Here is a 22636-nt window from a genome sequence, read left to right on the forward strand (position 1 = left end):
TCTTCTACATCTCTTCTGCCCTATTCACAAATACACTAACACCAGGTGCAAAAGAGAGAGTAAGCAAACTTGGTTCTTTATATATAAATGATTAGCCACACCCAGATGACCAAGGTTTAACTTCTTCCCAGTTCCACTCCTACAATATCCCTTTCCTTTTTTATTGAAGGACTCTGCCCCCGGAACCTTCCCACCTCCACCCCACCTGCCAGCCTTAGAACCTGCCCTACCTTTATCCAGGGTCCCAGTGAAGTCTTTTGAAGAATGGAAACGGCTGGAGTAAAGGGACAGAAGAGGATGCTAAATGCTCCCTCCCAACTGCAGTCACCTCCTCGTGCCACAGCGAACCTACTTCCGACTTCTGTCCCACGTTGTAATGCCACGGAGGCCTTGTCATGCTCCTAGGATACCCCCAAAATACTGAGACTATAGGTGCCCCAACTTGTAGCCATGCAACAACCATTTGCATCCATGGGCACATCATCAACTTTTGCTACATAATTCAGGTAGAAAAGGGAAAAGAGAGGGAAAGCAAGAGGGAGGTAGAGTGGAAGTTTCTTTCTGTATCACTTCCAAACTTTGTTAAGAATTTAAAAGGTAACAACCCACCTCTTGAGTACCTCAAAAAAAGCAGATGACTTTGGGGGAGAAGGGAGAGGCTTTGAGACAGTATCTCGTACCAGTATGTTTGAACAGAGAAAACCCCTGATCAGAAGCAGTGAATACTAGCTGTGATGGATGTTAAAAGTCACAGGTCACTCCTGGGATCGGTAGGAAGACCAAAGGGAATGGGGCCCAGGCTGACCTCTTGCAGCTCTGAAGTCCACGACAATGACCCACCTGGCAAAACAGGCAATGAAGTAAGAGGAGAAAGGTTCTCAAAAACCCAAATTAGTATCATAAGGTTTGAAGAGTAAAGCACGTGTTCTTGATTCATGAGAAATCATTACAGGCCTTCCCTGGCCAATACACATGTCTCAGTTACAAAGTCTGGTCATCTGGATCCCATGCACAGCTGGCAATAATGTGACAGCAAAAGATAAAAGAAAATTTAAATTTAGAGGCTTAAAACCATGAAGTTAAGCACAGAAATATATCAATGAAGTAAACAACCATACACCTCAAAAAATGTAAATGTCTTAACACAGTGTAACAACCCATGTTCATTTGGACTGATTTATTTTTGAAAGGCAAAATCATATACATTATGTTTTCCTTGAGAAAAGTGAAAAGGTTTTGGAAATATTGACGTTCAAAAGGTTAAGAAGTTTTAAAAGCTGCTACCCAGAAATAGTAACTCTCATCTATGCAAAAAATTACCATAAGAACTCAATTCTCAGAAATTATAAGATAGCTAGCTAAGGTTTGCTGTAGTCACTTTCACTTTGCTTTTTAGGATAAATTGGTCCTAGTCTAATGAGAATTCAAATGATACTTTCTATATACCATTATGAAAAATGGACAACTGTTAAGAAAAATAAAACACAAGGTCAAACTAAAACTTAAGACTAGAATAAATGCTTCAGCTTAAAACAGATTTATTCATAAAGCAATATTCTAGAGTTACTTTTTAAACTTTTGTATAAGCACCAAAAATAAGAAAAAGTACCAAATTCAAAACATTCCAATTTTAAACAGTTTCATCATAAAACTTTCTTTTGCTGATAGTGATAATAATTGCATAGCAAATATCTCCTGAATACCAAACCTAAACCAGGCATTTTTTTCAGGTATTGAGAAGTCATCAATAAGCCAACAGACAAAAACCCCTATCCTCACAGAACTTACCTCCTAATGGGGGAAGAAAGATTGACAATATAAATAATAAAGTTATATAATATGTTAGATCATTTCACCTCTCTAGAAAAAAAGGAAGGAGGGGTAAAAGGGAGTCTTGGTGAGAGGGATGGTATCCAGTATTAAGTAAGTGGGTCAGAGGCCTTGAAGGAGAAAATGGTATTTGAGTGGTGACCTAACAGTCCCTTCCTTGGTTGAGAGTCAATGAAGAGCAGTTCCTGAAGGGTGGACGGTGGTGGGCTGTGGAAGGTGGTGAGACAAGGTAAATCCCTGTAGACCACGGTAAGAAATTTGACTTTTCCACTAAATTTCATTTAGTTGAGACCTTTTGAGACCAGAAGGAACATGATGCGACTCGCATTTGAAAGGATCAATTCTGCCTATGGCACGGAAAGGGCAGAAGCGAGACAGTACTTCGAGGCTACAGCCAAAAGCCAGATGAGAAATGCTAGCAGTTGGGGCCAGGATCAAGAGTAACAGCATTAGAGCTGGTGGTCAGATTTTGGACATATCGCGTAGGCAAAGCCAGCAGGATCTGCTTTGGAACTGAATGTGGGCAGGCAGAAGATGAAAGAAAGAGAGAAATCAAAAAAGGCTCCAAGGTATAAAGGCAAACCCTTATTTATTTCAATAATTAGCAGAATTTAATTTCAAATAAAGTATAAGCATGTCAAAGCTCTGTGTCAATGCTCTCTATAAACATGTGGAAATCACCTACACCTTGTAAACTGTCATTTTTCTTTCCTTTTTGGCACTGTTGTATGTAGTTGATTTTAAGTTGAAGGACAGTATTATTCTTGAATCCTGAGTTTCTTTCAAAGACTGTCATTCTCCTGCCAAAATCAAGTTCTTCTTTTCCATAGGCAGCTTCTCTGAATTTCTACATATTAAAAAAAAAAAAAATCATTTCAAGTCGGACAGTACCTCAAGCCTAACTCTGTGCCTGGCCGCTGTTTTAACTTTGTAGCTCGTTTTTTAACTCACTTTGAATGTGGTCTGTATCTCAGCAGGGAGTCTATTCAAGCCCTCAACACTTAGCCATGGTTCTTATTCTTGGGGAGCTTGAGAAGAACAGGACTACTTAGGCATATGGGTTTCTGGCTGAATGACCAAAAAACCTCCTCCAGGTCAGAGCACACCAAGGCTCTCTCTGTCTATAAAAAGGCTCACTACATTATAAATTCAAGGAAATAAATCAACGGCAGCACAGTGGTCTATCTCTACCCCAGTACAATACTGTAATGATGATAACCTTACAACACATCTTAATTATAACACATTGGATAACTAAGTCCTCCAGCTTTCTTCTTCAAGATTGCCTTGGCTATTCTTGGCCTTACAACTGATTAACAGGGTATGTGCTTCAGTTTGCTTGCATATTCTCTAATTTCTGTGAATAACGTTTTGGGATTTTCTGCATAGTTGTTACATACGCAGCACTCAATTTCACCCTAGATGTTTGATTTTTTTATGTCCTTTCAAATGTTATCACTTTATTTTCTATTTGTTGCTGGTATACAAAAATACAATTATTGTATATTGACCTTGTTTCCAGGGGCGTCAGTAAACTCAATTCTAATGATTTGCCCATAGATTCCACTAGATCTTCCTACACACAAATCACGTTAGCTATGAGTAGTTTTACTTCTTTCTAATCCATATGATTTTTGTATCTCTTGCCCTTATGTAAGGGCATCCTTGTTATATTCTTGATCTCAACAGGAAAGCAGTCAAAATTTCAGTAGGAAATATAATTTCTGCTGCAGGGTTTTTATAGCTATTCATAACTACAAGATAAAGCTACTCTTTATCAGGCTAATAGAATTCCCTTCTATTTCTAGGTTACTAAGAAATTTTCATTATGAACGGATATTGACTTTTACCAAATGTTTTTCTGTATTATGAAGATCATCATGATTGTTTTTCCCATTTTCTGTTCATGTGGGAAATTGCATCAACCACTGTGTGAATGTTCGTGAATGTCAAACACCCCTTGCATATTTGAAATAAACCCTCACCTTTATCTTTTTATATATCATTGGATTTAACTTTCCAATATTTTGATTTTTACATCTACGTTCATAAAATGTGTCTATAATTTTGCTTTATATATGGTCCAAAAGAGATTTGATATGAAGATTATGCCAGCCTTATATAAAGAATTTGGAAGTTTTCCCTCTTGTTCTATTTTCTGTAAGAATTTGCATAAGAACTGTGTTTTAAAGAATTCACCAGTAAAGCCCTATGGGTCTAGGGTTTTTTTCTTATATAAGCATTAATAAAAATGGATTCAGTTTGATATATGACTATTGAGGTTTTCTAATTTTTATTTTTGAAAACACTGTATTTCCTAGGAATCTGTCCATTTCACCCAAAACTTATTTGTAAAATCATTCAGGATATCCTCTTAGTATACGGTCTGTAGACTTAGCGATTTCCCCTTCTTCATACCTGATATTTGTCATTTGGGTTTGCCGTTTTTTTCCATTAGTCTTGCTAAAGGTTCATCAAGTACATTAGTCTCTTCAAAGATCTCATTTTAACTTAATTAAACTTCTCTATTATACATTCTGTTTCACTGATTTCTGCTCTTTATCACTACATTTATCCTATTTTCTCTAGATTTGATTTTCTTTCTGGAGATGGAAATTCAGATCACTAATTTTTTTTTTCTTATCCCTGTTTTCTAAATATACATATTTACAGCCATACAGCTCTCTTCAAGCATGGCTTTACCTGAATCTTGAAATTTTTGATTTTAGTACCTTCATAACCCTTTAGTTCAGTATTTTTCTAATTTCTGTTGCAGTTTCTTTTACAATCTATGATTGAAATGTAAATTATTTAATTTGTAGGAAGTTGAAGACTTTCCAGTTTCTTCGCAATTTCTAACTGAATTCTACTATTGTCCAAACATACTCTAAATGACTTCAAATATCTGAAGTTTAAGATTATATTTATGTCCTAGCATTTGGTCAATTTTGATAAATGTTCCATATTCAACTGAACTAGGCATATTGTGGCATTTCATAATGTATATAAATATCAAATCACTACATTATATACCGGAATCTAATACTGTATGTCAATTATTCTTCAGCGAAAAAAAAAATGATTTCTTATATAGTTGAGTACACAATTAGGACAAGTTTGCTAACTGTGCGGATCTTCTATATACTCACTGATATTACCTGCTTATTTGATCAGTTTTTAAGAGGGGTGTCAAGGTCTCCTACTATGATCGTGGATATGTTTATATCTCCTTTTAGTTTTGTATCTTGTTTTGCTTTATGTATTTTGAAATTATGCTATCGATGACATAATAGATTTAAGACTGTGATATCTTCAGGGAGCCTGAGTGCTCAGTTGGTTAAGCGTCTGCCTTCAGCTCAGGTCATGATCTCAGGGTCCTGGGATCGAGCCCCGCATCGGGCTCCCTGCTCAGCGGAGAGCCTGCTTCTCCCTCTCCCACTCCCCCTGCTTGTGTTCCCTCTCTTGCTCTCTCCCTCTCTGTCAAATAAATAAATAAAATCTTAAAAAAAAAAAAAGACTGTTATATCTTCATAGCAGATTGATTCCTTCAGCATTATGAACTGTTCTTTGTTTCTAGTAATGCTTCTTGCCTTAAAAGCTTTATTTGAAATTAGTATGGCTACACCAGAGGTCTTTTTTCTTCATCCCTTTCACATTTTCTGTGTCCCTATATTTAAAGTCTCTCTCTCTTAAGCTGTACATTGCTGCTATTCTTTAAAGAAGTCTGACAATCATTGGCTTTTACTAGATTTAATTCATTTGTTTTTAATTACTTATATACTTAGGTTTATAGCTATCATCTATCTGTGTTCTACTGACACACCTGTTTTGCTTTGGGTTTTGTTTTGTTTTGTTTTTACATATTTTCCTTTCTTTTAGTTTAACCAAATACTTCTATTAATCTATAGGTCCCTTTTTAACTTGCTGGATATATACTTTCACTATTATTTCAGTTGTTACAACATGCATCCCTAACTTACTATAATCTAGTAAAAATATTACATTTAAAATCCTAGAACAACAGAATATTTTAACTCCACGTAAGCCCATTCTGACTGTCTTCTAGGATCATTTTCCTTCTGCCTAAAGAACTGCCTTACAGTATTGCCTTTAGTGAAAATGTGTTGGTGATAAATTCTCTCAAATTCTATTTGCCTAAGATATTTTTTATTCGACCTTAACTTTAAGAGTATGTTTTCACTGGATAATGTTAGGTTGGTATCCTTAGCAATTTAAGATGTCATTCTAGTGTGTAGGTAGGTGCGGTTTTCTTTGAATACATCTTTAGAAGTTCACAAATCCTCAAGTATGATGATGTCCTGAAAGTTTAATGAGAAATATTCTTTTTTATTGTGTCTGACCAATTCATTCTTTCTTCTTCTGGAATTCCAATCATATGTGGGACAGATCTTTTGACCAGATCCCCAGTGTGTTTTATGCTCTCTTCTGTTTTAGTCTATTTTATTTCCCCCCTCTCTGTGCTTCAGTTTGGACATTTTCTATATACTTGCCTTTTAGTTCATGAATACTATCATCTACTAAGTCCAATAAGTTTGTAAACACATCCACTGAGTTCTTATTGACAAATATTTCTTTGGTTCTACAATGGTCTCTCTCTCTCTCTCTCTCTTTCTCATACATACACACACACACAGCCACACACACATACCCCCAGGGTAATTCTCCACTTCCTTACCTCTTTTGTTCTTTTTCTTCCTCCTATATTCCTAAACATAATAAAGTCTTTGTCTGCTAACTCCAATGACTGGATCACCTGTGTTTCTGCTTTCTATTGTTTGTGTTTTCTCTTGGTTTTGAATCAAATGGTCCTGTCTCTTCATATACTTAGTAATTTTTTACTGAATGCTGATTCATTGAGGTTCCAGATGATGGGAGGACTGACTCCTTGTTGTGCTGGGCAGACAGAACAGAAGGTAAGTTATATCAATCCAGTAAGGAACTGAGAGGGAGAGAGGCTGTGCTGTGGATTTGGAAAGCTTTAATCTACCTCTGGTAGCTCCTAAGACCCGACTCCCCAACTTTCAACTGAGAGTATGACTGGTCTTTGACACTTCAGTCTCAAGGGATGGCTTGGACTTTCAGGTATTTTCAGCTCCCACCATATACAATTTGGCATTTATCTTGAATGGGAGACCAACTGTGTGTTTAAGCAACGCCCCCCCCTCCAAGTTTCCTATTTTGTCACTACAACCCCATGAAACATGGATTCTATACGCCTGGGTTCTCAGTTTCTAGTTGAGACTTACTTGGCAGGTGCCCCCAAGTAAAAAGAGCCAATTTACTACTCACTTCAGAGCTTTCAACTCTCCTCGCTGATGTTCTTAACCCACCCCAATTCCCAGGGTAGGTCTCTGTCTCCTAGGCACTTCAAAACTCAGGAATTTTTGTTCTACATTTCAGAGGCTTCCAGCTTAGTTCTCCAATATCAGGTCCAGAATTGATGAACTATGGTTCTTAGACCCACTCAGGTCTCCAATTTTGTAGCTTCCCTGAGCAACATTCAAACACTCTGCTGCTCTCTGTCCCCAAGCAATTTTTCAGGATTATAACTTCCAAACAATGCTTCAAGGCTCAAGCAACAAGTGTGACTACGTTTTTTAAAACACAGTTAAATTCAGACTACATTAACCAATTCCTCAACTGTCCCAGAGTCATTTTACTATGCATAGTGTGCTAATGTCTATGTATGTTCAATAAGTATTTATTTTTTTACCTTTAATAGGCTTTTCTTGATTAGGTATTCCAAAAGATGCATTTGGGTGTTGAGCTTAACATGTCATGAAAAAAGCTGAGGGATCTAATTTTATCATAAAACAAAAAGAACCAATAAAACACAGCACTAACTGAAAAAGATAATAAACATAAATTTTGAAGGGCACTTGGGTGGCTCAGTCGTTAAGCATCTGCCTTCAGCTCAGGTCATGATACCAGGGTCCTGGGATCGAGCCCCCCATTGGGCTCCCTGCTCAGCGGGAAGCCTGCTTCTCCCTTTCCCACTCCCCCTGCTTGTGTTCCCTCTCTCGCTGTCTCTGTCTCTCTGTCAAATAAATAAATAAAATCTTTTAAAAAAACACACACACACATAGATTTTGATTACTACAGAATTCATAAAGAAAAACTTGACTGTAGGGGCGCCTGGGTGGCTCAGTTGGTTAAGCGACTGCCTTCGGCTCAGATCATGATCCCAGGATCCTGGGATTGAGCCCCGCATCGGGCTCCCTGCTCAGCAGAAAGCCTGCTTCTCCCTTTCCCTCTGCCTGCCCCTCTGCCTACCTGTGCTCTCTGCCTCTCTGTCAAATCAATAAATAAAAAATATGTTTAAAAAAAAAGAAAAACTTGACTGTAGTTAAACAAAAAAAAAGAAGCCTCACTTTTAATGAGGTGTAGCTATAGGGTCCTCTTCTTTAAAGTCATCTCCAAATCCTAGAAAGATGTCACGTATCCAAACTTTTCTTTGACACATGAAAGGAAAATAGAAGATTACCATGGTCAACAATGAAGAGTCACAGAACCCAAAGTAATCAAGAAATGACAAGCTGGCTTTCACTACTGTAACTAGAGGGTCATCAACTAGAAAAATAACATGATGAAAGCACCCCAACACAAGACTAAAAGGATGAGGCTAGCAAGTCAGAGGTTTGATGCATCACCTTTTCATTCAGGAGCAGTCTCTAGTGTCCTCTTTCATCCTTTCCAGTAGTAAAGAGGCCCAAGGAAATAGGATCCACAACCCAGGATCACACAAAGATGCAACCAGTAGATTTACTAAAGGGGAGAAGGGGCGTACCACACAAGCAAAGTTATGTAGAGATAAATATAAATAAATAATTTCTCCCTTCTTTCTTCCTCTCTCTTCACTTTACCTTCACAATTAAGCTTGCAATGTTGTTGTATTTGTGTTTTACCATAAGCTGTTTGGATGTATAAAGTATATAAAACTGTAAATAAAATTTAAAACTACTTGCCCCGACCATTTAACAGTGCCCCCACTGCACCATAACAAAACATTATATCCCCACAGAAAAGCACCATTCACTTTATAAATACAAACCCCAAGAATAAATGGGGGATACAGTTGCAAAGAAGAAGCCCACTCCACGACAAAGGCTCTCAGCTCTGGTTTAACCATAATTTGGACTATTTGGCTACTTGAAAGAAAACCCAGTGTCTGACTTGATTTGAAAAAGCCTGCAAGAAGCATTACTCTCATGCAGTTATGAACAGTTCAACCTAAAATACTGCTCTTATGATGGAAACTATAAATATAAAGACTTAGAATATCGTTGAAGCCATCCGTAACCATGTCAAGTGTTTAGATGATGTCAAGTGAGTCTACAGAACATTTCCTATAACAAATCTTAAGTCTTCCAATAAATTGTAAAACAATCTTTACCTAAATACCCTATGCTATATTTTTACAGCAGTAGGAGCTGCAGGTTATTTTCACATGACTAACCTAAGAAACAGCCTATAAAAGCTTTGAGAATACTACAGTTCTTAAAAAATAATATAAAATACCCTAGGTTTTAGGACTCACTTGCTATAACAGTAAATCAAGAAAAAGTAAGACATGCAACATTACCTAAACCTTAGTAGATAAGACCATCACAAAAACAGAGCCTAATCTTCCTCATATACCACAATGGAAACAGATGAACTTTGGTTACCTCTACATTAATATGAAAGCTATCAGTTATAACCAAGTAAATGAGAACTGAACTATATTCCTGAGAGGGGACTATCAAGAGTTTGCTTAGATGGAAAACTACGAGCAGACAGAAGAATCCCACAACATAACATTCCAACTGTGATTCACAGTATGAAGACTATGTAGAGAGGGTTTTTGTTTTGTTTTGTTTTTTGCTTTGTTTTGTTTTTTAAATAATCCATCTCCATCTCTTTTGGAGAGGAGACAAATGAAAATTCAGCCAAACCATTTAGTTGACTCTATCAAACCTTGCTTATCGAACCATAACCCGTAAGTAGTTAAAAACACAGGTGACCTCAACAACCTGATATGCTTTCATTTGCACTACTCCATTACTTCCACAGCTCAACCCAAGCTGGCTGCATGAAAGACACAGTTCTGTAATATTGTAAACAAAGAACTATGGGAGGGAAAAACCTCAAGTGGTTGGTTTGCTTGAGCATTAAGCTGATTATATAACATATATTTCTGTGATGGTGTAAATTTTAAAGTTTTCAATCAGTTGAAAATGCTCATAAAACTCAAAATTTCAAAACAATTCTTTGCAAATTGCCAACAAATCTGGCCCACAGATTTAAGGAAATGACATTCTTTCAACACTATATTCATACCTTGCAAACCGTATCCATGTCCCAAGGTAGTATAGTCCTCAGATCAATGACTTCACAAGACACTCCAAGCTTCTCTTGAGCCATGGAAGCCACCTCTCGGATCACATGAACCTGAAATGAAAATAGCAGAGAATAACTACAGAGATTCAGACCCAAAAAGTCAGCTGAATTCTGACATCATTAATAGAAACAGTGTTTACAGTCAGAGGAACTTATTTGCAATGGAGAATTAAATTTGTTTTAGATATGTTGACCCCAATTCCCCCAAAGTAATCAAACACAGAGGTCTAGAAAATAGTTGGAAAGATGTCTTTAATTTCAGGAAGGGAAAGCAGTCATTGATAGTGACACTGATTCTAAAGATATCAGCACACAGAAAGTAAAGTCAGAGGAGTAGGTTAAGTTTCTAGAGAAAGCATGTGGAGGGAGAAATAAAGGGCAGAACTTACGGGACCCTGCAGAGGACCAACATTTAAGGAGAAAATGGAGAAGAAGGAAAAGAAGAAGAAGAAGAAGAAGGAAAAGAAGAAGAAGAAGAAGAAGAAGAAGAAGAAGAAGAAGGAGAAGAAGAAGGAGAAAAGGAAGAAGAAGGAGGAGGAGGAGGAGGAGGAGAAGGAGAAGGAGAAGGAGAAGAAGAAGAAGAAGAAGAAGGAGAAAAGGAAGAAGAAGGAGAAGAAGAAGAAGGAGAAGGAGAAGAAGAAGGAGGAGAAGAAGGAGAAGAAGGAGGAGGAGAAGAAGAAGGAGAAGAAAAAGAAGGAGAAGAAGGAGAAGAAGAAGAAGGAGAAGGAGAAGAAGAAGAAGGAGAAGGAGAAGGAGGAGAAGGAGAAGGAGAAGAAGGAGAAGAAGGGGAAGGAGGAGGAGGAGAAGGAGAAGGAGGAGAAGGAGGAGGAGGAAGAGGAGGAGGAGGAGAGGAAAAAGAAGGAGAAGAGGAAGTGGAAGAAGAAGAGGAAAAGGAAGCAGCGCCTGGATGGCTCAGTCAGTTAAGCAAACAACCCTTGATTTGAGCTCAGGTCATGACCTCAGGGTCATGAGATTGAGCCCTGAGTCAGGCTCTACACCCAGCATCCAGCCTAAGATTCTCTCACTTTCCCTCTGCTCTTCCCCACCATTCATGCTTTCTCAAAAGAGGGAGGGAGGGAGGGAGGGAGGGAGGGAGGGAGGAAGGGAGGGAGGGAGGAAGGAAGGAAGGAAGGAAGGAAGGAAGACCAACCAGGAGACAATGTATGCCAGAAACTAAAGAAGAAAGAGTTTCACAGAAACGGCAGCCAGCATCATACACCGTGGCAATATGGGGTAAGGGTTGGATTTAAAAATTAGAAAATTAGGAATGTTAACAAGAATAGTTTTAGTAAATTAGTGGGGACAAATCTCATAAGGTACAAGAATATAAGGAAGTTAAGGAATTAAATACAGGTAGTAGAAAACGTTCAAGTTTATTGATAAAAGAAAGGACAAAATATACTGGTATTTCAGGGAAAAGTAGGGTAGAGAAAAGGTTATTTTTTATATAGGGAAGAAATATACACCTTTTTAATGAAAGGGACATTGAAAGGAGAAACTGAAGATGCAGAAGAGGGAAGGGACCAGCTGGTACATTACAGCCCTGGAAAAGGCAAAATGGAATATAATCTGAAAGAGTTGTAGAGGTAGCTATGAAAACCAGACACCTCTTCTTTTGAGGATAAAAGAGAAAGAGGAGTAAAGGACTGGCAGCAAACATGGTAGGTGGGAGGAAAGAGCAAGTTATAGGACATAGTATCTAATACACTACTCCCCTATCACAAAGAGAGGCAAGGATGCCCGCTTAGTGACAGGGATACAGATAAAAGATTTTCCCACTGGAGGTAAAAAACCATGAGGACTAGCTCTCCAAGCCAAAAATCAAGTGGAGAAGAAAGTCAGAGGGTGTAGTATTACAAATGATTTATTTTCTTCATTTACTGCTATACAAGTTTTCTAAAATAAGTACTTCCTTCACACAGAAAAATGAAAATTGGACCATTTCTTTAGAAGAAGGAGATAGAGATAGAAGTCTATGGCCAAAGGAAAAAAAAAAAGTCCCAAGCTTAAAAGTCTGGAGGGAGGACAATGTGACAATGAGCTCTGGGGAAACTGAGGCAGATCGGTATTGAGGTTCGCTGGAACAGAGGAAGGTATGGAATTCTGAGGCTGGACTCCTGGATGGTCCACATGACCAGCAAAGTAATCACAAGAGATGGAAGCAGATGTGATGAAAACGATAGGAAGTCAAGCACAGAAACAAGTATGAGGATGTATAATGCATGCTTCAAAAGAGACAGTTTCTCATAAGTACATTTTTATATAATGGCTTCACCACATGCATATATATTTTAATATGACTGAACAGGCACCTCACCCTCAACCAGAAGTCAGTACCAGATATAGATGTAGCACTAACAAGACTTAAAATTTGACATATAAGAAAAACACTTTGGATTTTTATAGTATCAGGATAAAAAAATGAGAGCTTCCAAGCACAATAAGGACATTATTGGTTCTTAGAAATGTTACTGACCTGAGTGCCCCAGGCAACTAGAGTCACGTCACTCCCTTCCTGAATGACTTCAGCCTGGGACAGGGGAATGTTGTATGGTTCTACAGGAACCTGTTCAACTGAATATAGAACAGGGAAAAAAATAAAAATTTATTTTTTCTCATGTGGCGCTTGTGCACAAGACAATATAAGCATTTCACTGTGGCAAAGCTTTCTTTTATTCTTCTCCCCAAATTCCATAAGTTACTTAAAACAGAAATAGCATTTATTATATGGCTCTATGACATTACTACACATATGAAAAAGTCCCATGTAAATGAAGAAAATGTATCAGCTACCCTGGCACAGAAAAAGGACTTTGGGTAAAAACTAAGAAAATGCTACAGTAAGGGCTTTGGTCGACAATGTGACACACTGGTTCATTAACTGAAACAAATATGCCATACTAATATGTTAGTAATATAGAAAACTGGGTGCAGGGTATATGGGAACTCTCCTGTACTATCCTGACACTTTTTCTGTGAATCTAAAACTGTTCTGAAAAAATAAAGTTAAAAAAATTTAATGTGTTTCCGCTAAAACTTGATCAGACTGAATTAAGTTCTCAGACAAGTTGTTGATCAAGAAGCCAACTTATGGTGACTTGAAAAACAAAACACATAGAGCAGAGTCAAATTTTTATGTATATTTTATTTTTACCCCTTGCATCTACGGACACTTCATCAACTACGGCAGCTCGTAACACCTTAAATTTCAAAGCTGAATCCTTTATACCTCAAGAAGATACACTAAATCAGCTCCACCAGGCCAAAAGGAAGAATAAGCCACTGGTATCCCAGAGAAGACTATTTCATGATTATTTCTGCCCAATCGAGTACAAGCAATAAAAAGTTGACTGAATTCAAGGGGAAATCATAAGGTGAATTTTAAAATGAAATTGTAGGAAGTTGCTGGAATTGCCCCATTATGCTGGGAAGCCTTCTTGAATGCCCATTTGAGAGCAGTAATATGGTAGAAGCAGTGGGGGTTAGAAATCAATCCTTTTTGTTCACTTTCCCTATAATCTTTTATCATTGTTGTATGGATTTTTTTTTTTTTTTTTTTTTTTTTATTCAAAGAGCAAAGAAGGACAAACTAAAAGGTTCCCTCTCTGCCCCAGTGAGTTCTCTCAACTCCACGGCCCAGAGTCATCAATACCAACAACTTCCTGCATGTCTGCAGGGGACAGCTTTCATGCTTTCTGTCATCCAGGCTTCTTAATCTTCTTTCTAAATTAGGGAAATGTCCCATCTGATGAGGCAGGGCCCTTTGTCCACAACAGAAGTAAGGTCCACATCTGCACTTTCCCAGCTTCCCTTGCAGCTAGGGCCCTAAAATGTGGGCTCTGCTGATCAAAGGCACCCAGGCCACACTCTGAAATGGATGCTGAGGGCAAGAAGAGCAGCAGGGACCCAGAATCCATCCTATAGTACTGGTAACAGTGGAGGCAGATCCAGCTTTCAGGCTCAGGGGTGTCAATGATTCAGACTGTAGTTCCATGTCCACTGATAGCTGCCACAGTATCTTTGTAAAACCAGTTACGTGGAATTTTGGGTACTGTTTCTAGACATATGGCCTCTAAGCCTGGTTCTTAGGCGCTCCAAAGACTTCTGAGCTGTTCACTATCCTTCAATACATCTTTTCAGCTTATATTGGCCAGAGCTGGATTTCTGCTTGAAAATTAAGAACCCTGGCTGATTTGGTGTCTTTTCAGATGTTTATAATATTCAAGTATGCACACTCATAAACATATGTGAATCTTTTTTTCCACATATAGAATCACCTTGTACACCCTGTTCAGAAGGTCTTCTATCATCTCCCCTTTTCTCACTCGGCAATATATCTTGGCCATGTTTTCATGTCAAAAATACAGTTTTTTAAAATCATTTGTAAGTATAATCTATCAAATTTAATGGTACTGTTATCAGTGATGTGGAAAATTTTATTTCTTGTATTTTTTTATATTTCCAATCCAACAGCATGTCTATAACCAATGCCAGAGAGATGAATATTTTTTTAAATCATCGATATATTTAAATAATACACTAAAATCCACAAAACTGCTCAAAGCAAATGACATTAAGCTAACTAACAAACCTGAGACATAAGCTGCTTTAGAAAACTCCTAAGTGTTAAAAGCATTTTTTAAACTTTTTGTGTAACATGTAAAACTACATTGAGTCAGATTATCTAAACCAGGAGTGGGCAAGGCAATTTTTGTAAACAGTATCTTACTGGAACACAGCCATTCATTTACATATCATCCATGGCTGTTTTTGCCCTACAACAGCAGAGCTGAGGAGTTAACAAAACTCCTACAAGCTCAAATTCTTACTATCTCTTCCTTTACATAAACAGTTTGCCAACCTCAATTCTAAACAGTGCTTTCAGAGGTTAATTCCAGTCCATTCACAGAGAGCTTAAATCCAGTGTTGGATGGACAGATGAACCAACAGATACACGAGTGGACAAAGGAACACACAAACGGGGAGACAAACATTCAACTGGAGTAGTACACTCTACTTAGCAGTTCTCAGTGGCTAAACCAAAGCCACGGTCAAGAACGATGCTGATGATATGCAACAAACACGGAAAGGTAGCACAAAGGCTCTTTGCCATCAAGTCTTCCCTCCTCTGGCAGCAAGATCTGCATGCCAATAGACAAGGCTTGAAGCCAGTACACACTCTGTCTTGTGATGAGTCAGTGGTTGTCATTCAAGAGTCTTATCTTTCCCGCCTTTTAAATCAGTTGCCAGCTGATTAGCAAATCCCTGGAACACACAATTCTAATGGCTGGCACACTAAAAGAAATGGGCTAGCATCTTGGCCCACTTCCTTCGGTGAAAAGCTGCCAGTGAGTGACTAACTGCTTCATTGTATTAAATAAATTACCCAGAATAATAAGACCTCATTACTTTAACACGTAATTAAGGAACAACATGGCAAACAAAGCGTTGTTCTCCATCAACAAGATCGTGCAGAGAATTAGATTCAAGAAGAGTCTCTTATTAAAAACAACCAAAAAAAAAAAAAAAAACTACTAGATTCACATAAATTTAATCCTGAGAGCAGAAGAATGAGAGTATGTTCTTTTATTTGAACTTGGCAAACAGGTCACCTAGAGGGCAAGCCATAATTCACAGGTACTCTAGTTACACTAATTTAAAAGATACTTACTCCAAGACAAGGTTATTATTTCGAATGAGCATTCTTGCACTCCTACCCCATGACTATGTGCTTTTTGAAAGAGAACAGGTAAGAGAAGTAATAACAGAAAATTTCAGGAACTGAAGAGCCCCTATACAGTCATATTACAGATTCCTGTTTTCACAGCAGTGGGACCAACTGAGACCACTCCATTTCACCAAATGCTGATTACATTCTAATCTCGGCACTAATGAGCATTCCAGACAAACCCTTCAGCATCAGACATACATTGACAAAAATGTGTCATCCAGAAAAATAAGAAATCTTTCTAAGACCAAAATTTAAAAGATGCAATTTTTGGCTCAAATATCAGACCGAATTTTTAAAATATATGTTTTAAGCTCCACATATATGTGTCCTTTATAACTGTAAATGCACTTATATTCATATTACCTATGCGCTTACAGATTCATTGTATGAATGAGTTCATGCCTGGCCCATTTTATTGCCTATTCTCTTCCCTTTTCCCTTCTCATTTGTTCGGTCATCTTGAACACATTTTTAAAATAAGGTAGTGTCAAAATGTATATGCTATGGGCAATACACCTTTACTCATTAATAGTTATTGCCTACCCAACGTATGCAGGCATCCTACAAGATACGGGAATATGAAACTGAAAGGGGCAGTCCCTCCCTGTCTTTGACAAGCATACACTTTCCATCTTTATAACTGGGAGTTATAAAGATGGAAAGACATGATCAGTAAACAAAAACATGATACGGTAGTAGGGATAAACGGCTCTAGGAAAACAGAGGGAAGCAACAATCTGGTTGTAAGAACCGAGGAAGCTTCACCACCATGGAGGCCACAACTGAGAAGGGTCTTGAAGCTAACGAGGAAATAAAGAGAGTATTCCATGTAGAAAGAAAAGCTGTATACAAAGAAATGGAGGTGTGAAGTTGTGTGTGTGTGCATCTACAAACACATGTCAACACACACTTACGTGCTGTTTCAGGTAAGAGTGAGAGCTTTAAATTATATACCCAAGTCCCTAGAAAAACCTTTTCAATTCCTTCTGGCTTTACATATTAGTAACACATGTAGAAAGTGTCTGCAAGAAAATAATAACTCACTCTTAATGATGCAAGTTTCCCTGTGAGGCACAATATTACCATTACAGAGATAATAGGGTCATTTCTCTGCCCTGGCACTAATCTACAGTAATGCTAGTTTCCTCACAAATGCGAAAGTCAGCAGGGCTTTATTCATGTTGCATTATACATGATGCAGTGATAAAACATAAATGTTCTTCTTAAAAAGAATGGAGTATATTCCTAAAATGTTACTTTATGCTGCCTGGTTACTAACAACATTGGAAATCTTCATACTCGAGAAAGTCTATCTCATTTGTCAGAATTGACAGTCTAATGGGGGGAAGTGGGCAGATCCACTCAACCAAGAACCCAATTCCCAGCCCTGTCTCTGCCTCTAACTAACTTGGTGGTCTCTGACAAAGCATTGTATTGCTTTTATGCCCTAGGAACCCGTCTGTAAACTAGGGAAAGCAGCATCTGTCTGTCTGCCCCACCACAGGGACAGAAGGAGGGCATATTAAGTTAATCACACTATGGAGGTCCTTTCAGTTCTTAGGAAGAGGACAATTTTACATTTGAAATAATTCAATGATAAAGTCATTGAAATTACAAAGAAAGTTTTCCTTCTAGGGACATTTATCCTTACTCCTGTATAAAATTCCTGTTATTTAACCATCAACCAATCTCTCTATATTACCATTGTTATTTTTCCAAATAATCTTTCAGATGAGGCTACAAATTATGGTCAGACTTTGATAATTTTCACTTCTATACAAACAATTCATTTTAATACTGATGTTAGAGATGAGAAAATATATGAACAAGAAAAGTAAGTGCAATCTCTTGTAGTAATCTTTTAAATTATTCCCCAAATACAGTTGTAATCAATTTCCCCCTCACCTCTTCACCTCAAATTACTGAAAATCTAAAGATTGACCATTTATATTAGCAAGACCAAATCAATATACTGTTAACAGTATTATTTGTCTATATAAGCTATCATTATAATAGTTGTTATAATATTACTATCTAATTAAAAGACAAAATTACCTTTCAAAAAAGAAAAATTAAGTACTAAACTTTTCACACTATTTAAGCCACGGTGATTATTGGGAGCATGTGTGGACATCATAAACCAGCACAGTAAGTGACAGAGCGTGACAGACAAAAAAGACAAAGGAACAGTCTGTTCCACAATAAAGGAGACTAAGGAGACAACAATAAGTGGAGACTCTGGATTGGATCCTGATCCAGAAAGACGACATTAGTAGGACTACGGATGAAATTTGGATTAGGTGTGTGGAGGAGTTAACAGTATTGGATCACTGGTAATTTCCTGGTTTTGATTATTATTGCTACAGTTATTTGTGAGGTTAACATCTGTGGAAGCCAAGTGGGGGATACGTAAAAATTCTTTGTACTCTTTTTGCAACATTTCCATTTAAACTTATTTCAAAATGAAAAGTTTAGCAAAATATTAACATTAAAGTTTTTTGAAAGGAGGCTGACCCATCTTAATCAGTCTCCCATAGATTCTGGGAAAATACGGTGTAATTGATGGGCAAGTATGCAAAATCATGAATGTCACTAAACACCAACTACAGGAAACTGAGCTAAATATGAGGCACGATAGAGGCACTGTAGATTCATACTGTCTTGTGAAACAATCTCTGTCTTTTGAAATATTAGACAAATAGAAAATGAGATTACTAATAAGCTATCCAATTGCAGAAGAAGTACAACCACATTTAGTACTGTATATGTGACCTTCATCTACCTGGATGAACTTAACCAAAGTTCTGATGATATAGAGACAGAAAGATGGGAAGACATAAATTCATTATCTGTGCATGCTTGTCAGCTTTTTGCTGGAGACTCTTGACCACTAAATAAAAACCAATAACCAATCAAACTGTCTAAATATAAACAACATCAAGTCAGGATCAGCAAGTATCTTGAATGTAACCAGGAGACTTGTCACACGGAGATACAAAAATATTTGAAATCTTAAAATTATTAGTGTTATTGTTTTAGAAGGTCATGTTTTCTTATTGCTGAAATACCACTGAAAAGTAACATCTATTATTTTTAACTGAATGGTGACACTGAGAACATAGTGACAAGCAATATTAAATAGGAAGGTCTGGACCCATTTCAACTCAAATGCACTCTAATTCTTTTCTTGGTAATTAATTTATTTGAAAATCCCACATTTCTAATTTTTTGTGAGTGTAATGAGACAAGTTAGGCTTCTTTTCAGACTAGTTTGCAAACATAGCACAAAAGCAATGATGTGATAAAGCAACCATCATATTCCTTTCACAACTTCAAAATTAACCTAATTACATTTTCCTATCTCATTTAAGGTAACAAAAGCTTTGAGATTGACGATATTGCATAATATGCATCAGTATACTTAATATATACACTAAAATTTAACCACTTTGTAATATATTTTGTTCAATTTTTGTAATGACTTAGTATTTTTCCCTGTACTCTTTTAGTATGCAGCATTTAATAATTTAAAGTTCTCACATATGCAATTTTACCAGCAGTTGTCCCTCTTTCATGTTTAATATATTATAATTTCTTTAGTAAATATTTTCCAACGCATCTTCTGTAGCAAGGAGCTATATATGGGCGAACTTCATTCATATAAATAGACTCTAACATAGTAAATGGCAAAATGACAAAGAAAATAATTGAATACTGAATTTAATGGCACTATTTTAAAGCCATTCTCTATATCAGCACATGGACAGTTGAAAAGAAAAACAAATATCACCTAACAAAAAAATTCTATCAAGACAGAAAAGGAAAACGTTAATTCACTGTGAACTCTAAGATATACCATTATTTTATGAACCACTAGGAATAAGAAAACTGCCCATTAAACTGGCACTGTTTAGAATTTTACTCTGTTTACAATTATTTTCTTATCAAAAAAAGAAGTTTAGGCTTAATCAGGCATGGGTTTTATTACATATCATCCTTCTACAGACATAACAAAATATAAGCAAAATAAATTGGTTAAGGTATTCCTAAACTCTCTGACCTTTAGAAGCTAATTCTTCTCATTCTTCTTTTGACTTATAATCATCAGTGTCCATGTTTCTCCACAGAACAGCACTTTCTGTATCAGCAAGCACATCAGTGAAGCAGCACTTTATCAATGAATCCATAAAAGAATTATAAGATTGGTGCTGGGCTCGCAAGCTAGCTCAGTATTTAGGAACAGCCTATTTCTGATTCGTGCTTCCAAAGACTGTTAAATTATGATTCTTCACTTTGCCTGTCCTTCTACCCATCACAACCATCTGGAACCTCATTGTTAAAAGAATAGTTCTCTAGCACCTCTGGAATTTTATTCTAAGCTGTGGATCTGAAATCTATTCTATGTAGGTATTGCTGCTGACTGATGATTTTGATATTTGTGCCTGAGTAGGTAACAACAATTACTAGCCACTGGATAAGATGATTGCAAGGCGACATTGCTTTTAAGCCATATTCCATTTCAGAGGTGTTAAAATGTGAGAGGTGATGGAGATCTCAGAATCAATAAAATATAGTTCCTTAAATTGGGTAGATGACTTTAAAACATTAAAGTATTATTATAGAAATTTTCTGCATTATGTTTTTGGTATCTTAAGTCCCTCAGTTTCCATAAATACACTATGACCCACGAGGAGCTACAATTCCCACTGGACACCAAGCATTCGCTGCCGTCCACCAACTTCCTAAATGCAGAGAATAAACAGAAAAAGTCAAAAAGGCACTGGAGCACATCAAGAAAAGATAATTATTTTAAGGGTAAGAAAGGCACATGAAAACTACGCGATGTTTTTCATACTGCAAAATTCATCACTGCATTATCTAACACTGAACGATAGCTGTTGACTTCATGAATCAGCATCCAATCAGGAAAACAGAAACCTCTCTAGAAGACTTGAATTCAGGCAATCTGTTACAAAGATGTTGGAAGGGCCGAGCAGCATGGTAACATAATGTAACCCAGAGATCAGGAAGCAGCTAACACCCCTGGGCTAGCCTCGGTCATCCACAGGAGCCACTAACGGTGCTGGAACCACCATGAGCTGCTGCAGAGCAGGACAGACCCCACCAAAGGCCCCATATCACCAATGCTACCGAGCAATGGCAGCTGGAGCACAGCCTTGTCGACTACCGCCACCAAGCCCAAAATGGCTCCTTTCTTCCACCTTCATCCCACCTTCTAAACCATTCCAAGTGCTCTCTGTTGACAGAATCCTGCTGGAAATCAGGCAGGATATCAAGAAAATACACTTCACTCGTTTTCAACCCCCAGCATTACAGAGGAAAACACAGAAGGGAAAGTGTGAGGATGAGAGGCAAATGAACATAGCACAGATTTAAATTACAAAGAACATTTAAGAGAAGAAAAGGTCACCTTTGATGAGAAATAATGGGAACCCCATATGTTAATGATCAAAAAGCTAACGTTTGAGCCCATCCTGTACCTGACACTGTTTCAAGCATTTATATGTATCACCTCATTTCATCCCTACAACTCAATACAAACGATACTAGATTTATTCCAGTTCTACAGATAAGGAAACTGAGGCAGAGAGACATTAAGTAACTCAGTGAAGTCATAAGACATAGAGTGGTAACTCTGAGGTCCAGGCTCATAACCACCATGTTATATTGTATAGAAATCTGCCCAAAGTGGATTTCAGTAGCAATATCAAGTATGAACACTCATCAAGCTTGATCCTCACCATATGCCTTAAAAATCAATAGCAGCCAAATGCATATTTTAAAACAGGGAACACTATGGTTTTAATATTTAAAAATGTGGCACACATAATCTTTAGAATAAATAATTGCTATTTTCCTGCAGACCAACCAAGTATTAAGTCTAGATTCCTCACTGACCTCCAGCAATTCACTCCCATTTTCTCAAATTAATTTTTTAGACACTAAATGGGCTTTATAGTCCATAAAGCAAATATTCACTAAAATCTCCACATCTCTCTGTGTGTTGCACTGTGTGTCATTCCTCCATTAGAAATCTATATTTTTCTTTTATGCAAATCCCTTCATATCAAATTCTGGATTAAAACTACCTAATTATGAAGGGCTCCAGGCATATTTATATAGCCAGAAACTATGATTTGTAGTCCTAGTGGTTTAAATCAAATATCATTTATTTAATAATCATTTCATAACCCCAAGCTATATTTAATGCTAAAGATAAAAAAGGATAAATTAGGTAGAATCCATCAATTCAACTACAACAATGCTAAAAGAGTACAGATAAAATTAATAAATAATTTCAAATTATTGAGAAAATTTTCCCAGTTGTAATTTTTATAAACCTGACCATTTTATTTCTATTTGTGAAGAGTGAAACTATGTGAAAATTACTAAATATAACCCTAATGGTCTTAGAAATTTAGTGTTTACTACCTATCTAACCTGTAAGGAGAGGCAATTTATAGATCTTTAACTTCTGCTCAACACACACTTTTACACTGAAGATGAAAACTCCGAAAGGGCCTTTTGTGTGCCTTTTATTCCAAATTTGAAATTCTTTAGATCAACTATGAAAATGTCAGCTAAAAACACCCCATCTGCTAATCAACAGTTCAGTTTGGGCGGTGTTAATATCACTGTCTGTATACTAAGTCA

The 22636-nt window shown here is 37.1% G+C and overlaps 1 protein-coding gene across 7 annotated transcripts in view; it reads right to left on the minus strand.

Annotated features, from left to right (window-relative positions):
- BCKDHB (branched chain keto acid dehydrogenase E1 subunit beta) overlaps positions 1-22636 on the minus strand; it is a 218856-nt gene that overhangs the window by 135119 nt on the left and 61101 nt on the right. For 2 of the 7 annotated variants that reach the window (XM_027603713.2, XM_027603709.2), the window contains 3 exons: positions 12707-12804; positions 10171-10281; positions 2516-2677 (listed from right to left, as the gene is read on the minus strand). In XM_027603713.2, the coding sequence (XP_027459514.1) occupies positions 2516-2677; positions 10171-10281; positions 12707-12804 (371 nt within the window). Of the gene's footprint in view, positions 1-956; positions 1016-2515; positions 2678-6526; positions 6745-7564; positions 7649-8222; positions 8304-8360; positions 8617-10170; positions 10282-12706; positions 12805-22636 lie in introns of those variants that run through there. The other 5 variants (XR_003521717.2, XR_003521718.2, XM_027603711.2 and 2 more) reach the window with 5 other exon arrangements.

Source organism: Zalophus californianus, chromosome 7, assembly GCF_009762305.2.
Source record: "Zalophus californianus isolate mZalCal1 chromosome 7, mZalCal1.pri.v2, whole genome shotgun sequence".
Lineage (NCBI taxonomy): Eukaryota > Metazoa > Chordata > Mammalia > Carnivora > Otariidae > Zalophus > Zalophus californianus.